The 12,662-nt window shown below is 37.4% G+C and overlaps 1 protein-coding gene across 1 annotated transcript in view; it reads right to left on the bottom strand.

Annotated features, from left to right (window-relative positions):
* LOC101893364 (adenylyl cyclase 78C) overlaps positions 1-12,662 on the bottom strand; it is a 63,985-nt gene that overhangs the window by 27,054 nt on the left and 24,269 nt on the right. Inside the window, exons 2-7 of the mRNA XM_059131601.1 lie at positions 3,391-3,856; positions 3,086-3,323; positions 2,750-3,027; positions 2,514-2,661; positions 2,129-2,310; positions 1,600-1,792 (exon numbers count right to left, since the gene is read on the bottom strand). Of these exons, the coding sequence (XP_058987584.1) occupies positions 1,600-1,792; positions 2,129-2,310; positions 2,514-2,661; positions 2,750-3,027; positions 3,086-3,323; positions 3,391-3,856 (1,505 nt within the window). The remainder of the gene's footprint in view (positions 1-1,599; positions 1,793-2,128; positions 2,311-2,513; positions 2,662-2,749; positions 3,028-3,085; positions 3,324-3,390; positions 3,857-12,662) is intronic.

The following is a 12,662-nucleotide window of genomic DNA, read 5'->3' as shown; positions in this document are numbered from 1 at the left end:
TAAAATACGACATCTCAAACAATTTCGGTGGGTATTGTACCTAAACTCGTCAAAATACCGAATATGGGGAGGTACTGGTATATGGCGCCTATACGAAGACCTGTACCTGCATAGACAATTTTCCGTCACAGACTGTAGTTCCCATTACGAATTCGACATAAGTAATTCGAAACAATTCCGGCGAATAATGACGCTAAAATCATCAAAATACCAAATATAGGAAGGTACTGTTATATGGGGGCTATACGAAGCCGTGGACCTGCTTCTGTCTGTCGTAGGCTGTAGTATCTATTTCGAACTTCAAATACCTAATTTGAAACAATACCGGTGAATAATGTTGCTAAAATCATCAAAATACGGAATATCGGGAGGTACCTTTATATGGGGGCTATATGAAAACGTAGACCTACATGGCCCATCTACGAATTTAACCTGCAACATGTGTGCACAATTTTAGCCTTCTATTTCAATTCGTTCGAAAGATAGCGTGATTACAACAGACGGACAGTCAGAGAGACAGACAGGCGGACATGGCTAAATCGCCTTAGAATTTTATATATATATATATATATATATACTTTGTTGGGTCTGGCATGAGTATTTCGAGGAGTTGCAAACGGAATGACAAAGTTAATATACATAGAATGGTGAAGGGTATAAAAATGAAAATTGAAGTCAAATGAGCCCAGCCGTTCTCAATTATTGAGTTACTATGCATTTTTTACATTTTGTTTTAGCGAAATGTAGTGCTTTTCGCGCTTTAGAAAGGTCTGTGATTTATGCAAGCCACACACGAAGCAACTGGTTGCACAACATGGAGAGGTTGTATTCAAGATTGTATCGTTTGTGGCCCGGTTGTACGAAGTTGTGTCTCGGTTGTATAAAAAATTAAAATTTTTTGATACTTGGCATGTTGTACCAACCGATTGTAACGTTTGTGGCCATGCCTCATACAATTTCATTTTGTGTTTATTTTCAAAGAGGCAACTCCATTGTTTCACACATCAAAACAACACGAATTCCAATCAAATGTGTGATTTCAATGAAAATATAAAAAAATAAAACGGAATTTCAAAAATTAATAATAAATAAAGGCTGTTAAGTAAATTATTACTTCCGGTTTCGTCTTAACTCAAATGAACTCTTCGAACAGTGACGTTGTACAAAGAGGTTGAATACAAAGTTGTGTCGATTGTGGCCTAAGCATACAACTTGACATCCCTCCAGGTTGTACGAACGGTTGTATCGTGCGTGGCTTGCATTAGAGATCTCTGTTTTGGCCATTGAGCTGAAATAATTTAAGCGAGCAATTTTCGCTCATCTCTCCCTTTTAAGAATATAGCGTCGAATAGCTTCGGAAAAGAATAAACCTCAAATAAAAGACAATTCCCCAACGACAATAGTGAATCAAACCCCTTAGGAAACAACATTTACCTAATTGTCGCATATCCCTGCGCACAATCCTCTTAAGAATGTCTCCTTGTTTTCTTGTGACTACTACTACATTACAAACAGACACGCAGAGCATTCCTTTTGAAAGCTTTAATCGGACGGTGAGATTCATTCGCATGAATAGTCCATGTTGTTGTCACTACTTACTTGAGTCCAATAGTTTCTGTGTCCTCTGCAGTTCCTTTTCCGACTCCTTCTTGTGCTCCATCGCTTTGTGGGTTTCAATGAAAGCCAAACGCTGTCCTCTGTCCGTCAAATACTTGGTGTACATGCCGGCCACATTGATGGCCGTGTAGAGAATGAAATTAGCAAAGATTTGGAATGCGATGCAGTTGGATTTCTGTAAATGCGAAATGTCAAGGAATCCAAAAAAGGAATACATCATTTTGATTATCGACATTGGTGTTAGGGTTGCCCCTGGGATGGGGATGGGATGAAGTGCGAATGAAATGCAAAGGCATTGGCAACTGAGACAATTTCTTGGCAGAAATTCACCAAAGGACCACAGCACTTGGTTGTTGAATGCCTTCCTTTATCACACCCCAGGTGGCCATTAGCCGACAAGTGGCTTGGACAGCAACATGTCTGTTTTACATGTTGTTGTCGTTGCTGCTTGCTTGTCTGCTATTCTTTATTGGTTTATTCGCAGCCTTGTGTTGATTGATTTTCTACTTACTTCCTGTTTCTGTAGTTTAATTATGGTTATTACCGTTAGATGGCAACTCGCTGTGATGGTGCCACCCACAACGCACCACTTGAGCGGCAGTGGCAGCATGGCATATGGAACAAATATAACAAAAAGAATGTACCATATGAGGTACTCCCGGTCGGCAAACCCCACTCCTTCGCCCACGAAACCTGCAAAAGAAACCGGCTTGTAGTCAAATGCTGTCATCCAACACGGGGTTCTCTGGGCACACGACACAGTGGATTGAATGCCAAAGAAAGGGAATGCCCCAGTACATGACCCGAGTAGTACTTCGTGTCATTACTTGTTGGTGTAATTGAATCCCCTTGGGGCTAATTAGTTGCACTTATGGCGAGGGTTGGCATCGGCTTACCTTGAATGTTAAAGAGAATCCAGGTACATACAGCTGCCCAGTGTAGATAGTTGTTGGCAAAACATCGCCAATAGCCAAGAAAGCAAATGGACATGTTCGACAGGGCACAGCACACGGACCATGTGATGGCTGTGGCAACGTTAACTTCCTAGCATGATAGAGAGATGACAATAAAAAGAACAACATCAGACATGTGATACAACCTCTGGTCCATTGGAGTTTTGTTCTCAACCTACCACCTCGATTTTTGTTTCGGCCTCCTTTAGAAACCAGATCATGGCCAGAACAATTTTGAGAATAAAGTCCACCAGGTTCACAATGATCAGTGACTTCTGTCGTTGGCGATGCGTGTACGTTAAATAGGCGCGTTCCAACGAGCTCTGTTTGAAGGAGTTCGTCAATGAGGGACACAGAATGCCTTTGATTACGTTTCCGCTTTTGAAGGCGGCATAAGTCTCGTTGTTGAGCGGACGTGCCATGGTTGATTTGCGGCCTTCTTCCTCAGCCTCAAAGTCTGTGGAACAAGTTATAAATTCAACTGCATTTCAACTCATAGTTGGGGAAGCACTTGCCTAAATTTGTATTGCCAAAAACGCTGCAGCTCTCCGTTCGCCTCTTTGGTCCATAACGAATTTTACGCTCCATAATGCGAACCGATTGTACTCGCAGAGGAACTCCACTCTTCAGTTTTGGCTTGCGAAAACTGGCAGCCAGTGTTGAACTGGAACCCCGTAACGATGAGGGGGTCTCATCGTCCATTTGAGCTCCATCACCGGGCAGGCGGGGTATTTTCGACATGTCTTGGAGATTCTGGCGATAATCGATCGAGCAAAGCAATTCGTGAATTATCCGCAAATCGTAAAGTTCTCAAACTTACCTCAATATTTTCGGTGAGCGAATTGGCGTTACCGTCTGTTTCAATTTTATTTTCGGTTACGTTATCATCGTCTGATCGGGTGTCTTCTCTGTTTATGCGGCCATTAGTCAGTACATCCTGATTGTCTCCTTGTCCATCCACATCTGTATTGTTCACTTCAAGTGTGCCATTCGGCAACTCGTTCGCGATGTTGGTCATTTCTATTTGCTGTTTATCACTTCTACCATTGCCATCGGTCTCATCTCCACATCCGTTCACAGCGGGGTGGTTTTGTACCATCGAACCTTCACTTCCGCCTCTCATTTTGTATGTCACAACATTGGCAATGGATTTGGCGCTTGTCTCGAATTTTTTTACAATAACTTTGGCAGCTTGGTCATGCGGAGATTGGCCTGATCTGCGTCTGAGTGCTACTCCGGAAACCAAATCACTGTCGTCGTCATCCATAATGCGTTCCTCAGGGCTTCTGGAAGGGATGGTAAAAAAGTTTTTTGGAAGTTTTTTAAGGTGCAGATACATGCATTAAAGGCTTTTTCGTAAAAGAACAAAGGTGTGTAGGATGAGCAAGCTTAAATTCCGGGCCTATATAGATATAAGTCAAACTAAAACTTTTTTGTTTTTTTTTACAAAGGATCCAGCCAATGGCTCAAGCCAGTAAAATAGCCTTTTATATATATATGCACCTTAAGGGTTTATGATAGAATTACATTATATCACAAATAGGCACTTTTGTCCCCTATTTGGTTACATACTTCCAAAATTTAGTACTCACTCGATACTAATGCTAGCATATATAGTAACTTTTTGTTCTTTTCCAGAAATGCAGCCTCTTGCAATATTTTAAGGCATTGAGACGTTTGCATTCCATCTAATGTCGCTACTTTTATAAGAATTAATACTTTCTCTGCAGCTACCGTTCGCCATAAAAAGTTTATATTTCCAATTAATTGTTGGACATTTTTGTGGTACCTTCCCATATTAGGCAATGGTGGTTTGGGTACAATTTTAAACGGAAGTGCCTCAAATTTGGTAACTACTTCGGAAATTGTCTACGTAGATTCACGTTTTGAAATAGCCTCCATATAACAGCACCGCCCACTTTATGACGCTTTGAAGATCAATTTCACTCCCAAAGTGAGAGTCAGCTAGGGTAGTGTAGGGTTTTTATACCCTCCACCATTCATTCCGTTTGTAACTCCACATTTATATTTATAATTGACCCTACAAAGTATATATATTCTGGATCAGCGTAAAATAAGATGATCTAGCGACGTCCGTCTGTCTGTTGTAGTCACTTGAACGAATTGAGATTAAATTTAGCTTACATGCATAGTTTACCGGTAGGCAGATTAAGTTCGTAAATGGGCCATGGGCCCACGTTTTCGTATAGCCCCCATAAAACGGTACCCTCCGATATTCGGTATTTTCATGATGTTAGCGACAGTATTTACCGGAATTATTTCAAATTTCATATTTAAAGTTCGTAATGGGTACTACAGCCTATGACAAAAATTTTTGTGTGCAGGTCCACGTCTTCGTACAGCCCCTATATGACGGTACCTCCCAATACTCGGTATTTTTATGATTTGTGCGGCATTATTCACCGGAATTGTAACAAATTTCGTATTTATAGTTCGTAATGGGTACTACAGCCTATGACAAACAATTTCGTAAACAGGTCCAAGTCTTCATATAGTCTCCATATAACAGTTTTCATTTAAGTTGTAGTTTCCGGAAGTTTTTTGAAAATTTTCAAGTTCCTTCCAAATGGTGGAGTGTATTAAAAGTTCGCGTGAAATATGCCAATAAAAATGTGAATGAAAAAAATTGTCTCAATTTGACATACTATATTGAAGTGTACATTTTTTATTGTTTGGAATATTATATTAAAAATGAAATTAGTGCGCAATGCGATGTTAAATGGCGGTCTTTCATGTATTAAATTGGCATCTAGCTTTTAACTCCAGGACCAACATAGTGCTTCAGCTGGAAGATGCGAACCATTTAAACAAACAATAATGACCGACAAAGCGTTATGAACTCATTTCAAAACGTGGACTTTCATATGACAATAAGCCATCCAATGAGAACTCAAAATGCAAAATTCATTGGGACTTCAATCAGTGAAATACTGAATATGAAAATAGTAGAGCGAATTGGACATTTAATAAGAAAAGGATTTCTATCCTTCCAGGTCGTGATATAGGTCATAGCCCCCGGATAAGAATACAACCCAAACATTTTACATTTTAACCATTTTTTTCATAACAATTCCGGAAAATGTGGGTAGTTTGAGAAAAAAACAATCCTTGCAAGACCCCACAAAGTATATATATATTCTTGATCAGCATAACATTCTATGTCGATTTGTGGAAATTGTGGAAATCACTCTAGCTTCCGAACGAAATAAAGTAGGTTGATAAAATTTTACTCAAATGTGTATTATGTCTGCAGGACTTTTGGTATTGAAAATGGGTCATATAGGTCCACGTTTTCGTATAGCCCCCATATAACGGTACCTCCCGATATGCGGTATTTTGATGATTGTAGCGACATTATTTACCGAAAATGTTTCCAATTTGGTATTTAAAGTTCGAAAATTGTGTCAGAAACATGAAAAAAATTACGAATATTAGAAAGTAGCACGGGAGCGAACATTTTTATACCCTACACCACAAGGTGGTCAGGGTATTATGTCTTTGTGCATTTGTTTGTAACATGCAAAAGGAAACGAGATAGACCCATAGTTCCTTTTGATGATCTGCATAGAATCACATTCTGAGTCGATTTATGCATGTCCGTCCGTCCGTCTGTCCATGTATTTTTGTAAACAAAGTACAGGTCGCATTTATTGCCCGATCCAGATGAAATTTTTCACAGATCATTTGTTCGACCCAATGACGAACCCTATTGAAATTGGAGATAATCGGTCAAAATTTAGATATAGCTCCCATATATATCTTCGTCCGATTTGCCTTTTATTGTGCACCAAACGTGTAATATCAGTCCGAATAGTATGGAATTTTGCACAAATCATTTGTTTGGCCCAAGAACGAACCCTATTGAAATTGGAGATAATCGGTCAAAATTTAGATATAGCTCCCATATATATCTTCGTCCGATTTGCTTTTATTGTGTACCAAACGTGTAATATCAGTCCGAATAGTATGGAATTTTGCAGAAATCATTTGTTTGGCCCAAGGACGAACCCTATTGAAATTGGAGATAATGGGTCAAAATTTAGATATAGCTCCCATATATATCTTCGTCCGATTTGCTTTTATTGTGTACCAAACGTGTAATATCAGTCCGAATAGTATGGAATTTTGCACAAATCATTTGTTTGGCCCAAGGACGAACCCTATTGAAATTGGAGATAATCGGTCAAAATTTAGATATAGCTCCCATATATATCTTCGTCCGATTTGCCTTTTATTGTGCACCAAACGTGTAATATCAGACCGAATAGTATGGAATTTCGCGTGTACGATCAGATTGGACCTCAAAATAAGTATGCCAAATTTCATCGAAATCGGTTCAGATATAGCTATAGCTCCCACATATATTGTTTATCCGATTTGTTATTTTTGTCCCCCGCAGCCGTAATATGCACTCTGTAACAACAATATTTGGTGAAATTTATCAAATACTGCTCAGAAATACATTTGCTAAATTTTATCGAGATCGGTTCAGATTTGGATATAGCTCCCACATATAACTTCGTCCGATTTACATTGGATTGTGCACCAAACGTCTAATATTTGCCCAAATTGGATGCAATTTGGCACATACGACCGAATTGAGTCTAGAAGCTAGTATGTCAAATTTAGTGAAGATCGGTTCAGATATAGCTATAGCTCCCATATATACTGTTCATCCGATTTGTCATATTTGTTACCCACAGCCATAATATGCACTCCGTAACAGCGATATTCAGGGAAATATATCAAATAGAGCTCAGAAATATCTTTGCCAAATTTTATCGAGATCTGTTTCGATTTGGATATAGCTCCCATATATATTTTTTTCCGATTTCAGATTAATTGTGCACCAAATGGGCAATACAACTCAGAATTTAAAAGATACAAATGCTTCGGCATATTTAGTTCTTTGAACTTTAAATTATAATACTAATCATAGCGTGTATGATTGAATTCTCCTATAAAAACTTTTAATTGTTATGCGCAGCTCAACTAAATTAGCAAAGTGGTGTAGGGTATCATAAAGTCGGCCCCGCCCGACTTTAAGACTTTCTTTACTGGTTTTAATCGACATTGAATTATACTATGATGATACTAATTATGAGATGGACAAAACTAAATTCCACGCAGCACGGTGTTCTAAACGTTGGAAATAGAAATTCCAAATTGCAGCACATTTGAATGGAAAATGTTACTAAACTCATTACAATACCAAAAATTGAGCTGAGTTTTCAATTGGAGCTACTATAGATGTTCTATATCATATAGGTTTTTAACACTCAAATTAAAGCATTTGGGTGAAGAATAAGATCAAGCTATCCAAAATATCTAAAACCGAACAGGTAGGCTATGAATATTTATTACACCCTCCATCATTGTATGGAAATATACATTTTAGGCCCTACAAAGTATATATATATCAGCATAAAATTCTATGTCGATTTACCAATGCCCGTCCGTCTGTGGAAATCACTCTAGCTTCCGAACGAAATAAAGTAGGTTTATAAAATGTGTATTATGTCTGCAGGACTTTTGGTATAGGTCCACGTTTTGGTATAGCTCCCATATAACAGTACCTCCCCAAATTCGGTATTTTGATTATTTTAGCGACATTATTAACCGGAATTGCTTCAAATTTGCTATTTGCAATTCGTAATGGATACTACTGCCTAAGACAGAAAATTGTTTGTACAGGTCTAAGTTTTCGTATGGCCCCCATATAACGGTACCTACTGATATTCGGTATTTTGATGATTTTAGCGATATTGAGTTTAACAGCGAAAGGAATAAGGACTTTGACAGCTTAATCAAAGAGACAAGTATAAAATTATGGAGAAAGTGCAAAATTGAGCCATTGCGATTTTTGGGGTCATTTTGCACATTGCTAAGATCAATGTAATTTAATTTAAAGTATGACTAAAATTGCGGGGCAACAGTTGTGTGTACACTCATTCCTAAAAGTAATGAGAAGTTGTAATAAAGTTTGAATTACATCAAATGAAAATATGGAGTGTTTTTGCCTGTAAAAACATAATTCAAAACTACAATTTTAAAAGAGTATCCTCTGTTAAATTGATCCGTATATATGTACGATTGTTGATGAGGCTGATATAAGTCCAGGCTAAATTTAGCCTGGACTTATATCAGCCTCATCACCAATCGTACTTATATATGGAGAAATTAAAGAAGAATGTGAAATATTATATTATTATTAAAGTGTTTCTCATAAAGTCTTAATTCTAGATTTCAAAATATAACAAAAGACATGAAATTCTAGAACCCAAGCCGAGGGCACCCATATTTTGCATCAAAAAACTTGATAACTTCGACTTTCTTCACCACACTCACAAAAAACAAATAAAACAACGTTAAGTTCGCCGGGCTTTTAAAATATCGTAAAGATCATGGAAGCGTTCTATGGGCAATTGTCGACTACAAGGTTTGTTATCTGTTACGAGTCTTAAATAACAAATTTAAAAATATTCTGTGGAAATTGCGTCTAGATCCTTCAAAAAGCCAAATATCGGTCAGTAGTACCGTTACATACAAACCGTGAACGAATGCATGCAATGTTCTGACAAGAGTGGCAGAACACATAAAGAACTAACTGCAGAGTTTATAAAAACACATGGCCAAAATGCCGATAAGTCTGGAGGTACTGTTATCGTAAAAAATGTGGCTTAAATTATCGAAATGCCGAGTATCGGAAGGTACCGTTATATGGCCGTAATAGGAAAACGTGGACCTATATATACAGTGCTCTGCCACTGAATCTAGGCATCATTACAAATTACAAATATTAAATTTCAGATAAATCCGTTAGAATGTGTAACTTAAATCGTTAAAATATCGAATATGCGAAGATACCATTATATAGAGGCTAGAGTAAAACGTAGACATTCATCATCATGAGAGTTCTGCCACCGTAATCTCTTTTAAAAAGTTGTGGCTAAAATCATCAAAATACCGTATATCGGGAGGCACCGTTACATGGGACCATATGAAACGTGGACATTTTCAATACCAATAATCCAAGAAGTAATGCAAATAAATTTACCAATTTTTAGAGCTCTATGTTAAGTAATGTCGGCTGTATCTTTATTACACCAGACGGATAGACTAACTTGGAAGGTGATCATGAAGAACATACCCTATTCGTAAGTGCCCGCAGCTTCTGGTGCAGTTATGCTACGCATGCCCAAAATCACCTCCTTCTCTCCACCTGATACACCAACAGTGATCTCATAGTACGAATTTCCAAAACTGGCTCCTTCTCTCAACTACAAACACCGACAACCATCTCTTCACTAAATAACAAATTATGTTCTCTTTTCATACAGTAAAAGCACGCATTTGCAAAACAATCTCCATATCTCAACATCAGATACCAACAATGACATTAATACCAAATTTCAGGATTTCAGCTCTGTAATTTCCTTTATTACAAAATTGAATATCATTTAGTACAAAATTAGTACGCATGTCCTTCTGTCAACTACAGACATCATCAGTGACATCAAATTCAGGAAATCAAATTTCAGTATTTCAGCTATATTCCCACACCCAATACCTAATCCAGTACTTTTCGAACAATTATAGTACACATTTCCAAAACCACCTCCATATCTGAATCTCAGATAGATACAGAGACCTCAATATGAAATGTTGGGATTCCAGCTTCATCCCTTCATCCAATTTAGTAGCACATAGAACTTTTCGAACAAAAACCCATTTCCAAACCACAAGTGAGTTTATCTCCATTTTTACAATATTGGGTCCAAACTATCGGTTTTCTTAAACTTTTGTATGTCACGTTAGCGTTACTTATATCTATATATTTTTGATCAGCATGAAATTCTATGTCGATTTATCCATGTCTGTCCATTTGTGGAAATCACTCTAGCTTCCGAAGGAAATAAGTAAGTTGGTAAAAACGTTTGGTATTAAAAATTGGCTATATGGGTCCACATTTTGGTATAACCCAAATAACTGCACCTTCAGATATTCTGTATTTGGATGATTTTCACCGGTGCTGTTTAAAACTTGGTATTTCGAAAAGTTTCTATGCAGGTCCAGGCCTTCGTATATCAGTAGCTCCCTATATTCGGTATTTTGACGATTATAGGTACAATATTCAGCGAAATTGTTTGAAATTTCGTATTTGAAGTTCCTAATAGGTACTGCAGATGTGACAGAAAATTGTCTATGCAGGTCCAGGTCTTCGTATAGCCCCGATATAACGGTACCTAAATATATTCGGTATTTTGAAGATTTTAGCTAAATTATTCACCGTTTTTTTTAAATTTTCGTGTTTGAATATTGTAATGGCTTATGACAAAAATTGCCTATGCAGGTCCACGTCTTCATTTAGATCCTTATATATTGGCTATGTTCGGTATTTTTAAGATTTTCAAATAATTTTTAACGGATTTTTATACCCTACAACACTATGTGTTGGGGGTATTATAAGTTTGATTGGGCCAAAAATTATGTAACACCACGAAATATTGGTTTCCCACATAGGAAAATATATATGGATCTTCCTAGCTCGCCGAGCTGAGTCGATCTAGCTATGTATGTCCGCCCGTCCGTCTGTCCATGTTAATTTGTAATCACTCTACAGGTCGCAATTATGGCCCGATCTTCACGAAATTTAGAATGGAGGTGGGGCTAAGGTCAGAATAGAACCCTATTTCTTTTGGAGATAATCGCATAAAATTTAGGGGTTGAAATGGACCAAAAACTGAAAAAATTCCTGATTTTGCAGTTGCTCTATAGGTCGCAATTGTAGACCAATCGACGCGGAAGTTAGCATGGCGCTAGAGCTTAGGGCTGGGCAGAAGCTTTCCAATTTTGATGGTCATCGGGTAATATTTAGTGGGTGAAAAAGGCCACAACATTTGTGTTAAATAAAAGTAAAAATTTCCATTAAACCGCGAATATTTGTAATCCCGGCGAAATGACAAATAGACGAACAGGTCAATTCTGACCGTTACGTAGATGCCGATAGTAAATATATCGGTTATATATAGCGAAATATATACAATGTGTATAAACAAAGGAAGGGGATGTAAGCTAAAATGCTTATATCTCAAGAATGGTTGAACCGATTTTGACAAATTTTGTCAATTCAGAATGACCTTTTGACATAAAGGATTAAAATGTAAACAATCGCATGAAAAGGTATCAATAATGTTGTTTATATAGATTTTGTAGTATTTTGTGACATTTTTTTTATTTGTTCATATTTTTTATCGCATGCGATTTTTTCAATTTGACCTTTAATATTGAAAATATAAATATTACAAAATATGATATTTTTTCACCTTACAACACAGGTTGGGGTTATTATATACAGATTGCAATTATCGTCCGATCCTCACGAAAATTTACACAAGGGTAGGGTTAGGCTCAGAAGGGCTAGGCCTACTGTTTTCAAAGATGTCCGCAATATATTAGGGCTTGAAATTGACCAACAACTAAAAATTTCCTGATTTTGCAGCCGTTGTAAAGGTCACAAGTAAAAACCAAAGGCAAGAAATCTCACATGAAGTTAGAGTTTAGGACAGCGGGTGGAATGGACCACTACTTTTGTGTGAAAAAATACTAGCATTACTTATATACGATATCCGAAGTACACAAAAGGCGAATTTCTGGCTTTTTTATGCTGATTTCGTTGACGAATATAGCAGCATATCGTATACAAGCAAATCATATAGATGAGACTAAATTTGAGATACAGGGGGCCTATTGCATTTTTTTACATTTGAGATGATTGCAAAGTATTTAGGTTTTCAAATGAACCAAAAACAGAAAAAAATTTCCAAAATAAATTTGGACGTAAGGGGACTTCTAACATATTGTAGTGTTGTAGGGTATCACATGGTCGGCCCCGCACGACTATAGCCTTTGCTTACTTGTTTTTTTTTTGTTTTTTTGGTGAAAATTTCCAAATTCGTTCCAAATGGTGAAGGGTATTCAAATCTCGGTCCGGTCGAATTTACTGCTTTTTTATTTCTTCAAACAGAATTATCTCCATGTAAAGGTCCACGTTTTAGTATAGTCCCAAAA

Source organism: Musca domestica, unplaced genomic scaffold (assembly GCF_030504385.1).
Source record: "Musca domestica strain aabys unplaced genomic scaffold, Musca_domestica.polishedcontigs.V.1.1 9, whole genome shotgun sequence".
Classification (NCBI taxonomy): Eukaryota; Metazoa; Arthropoda; class Insecta; order Diptera; family Muscidae; genus Musca; species Musca domestica.
The sequence above is the reverse complement of the archived record's forward strand: the minus strand, read 5'-3'. Positions and strand labels throughout refer to the sequence as shown.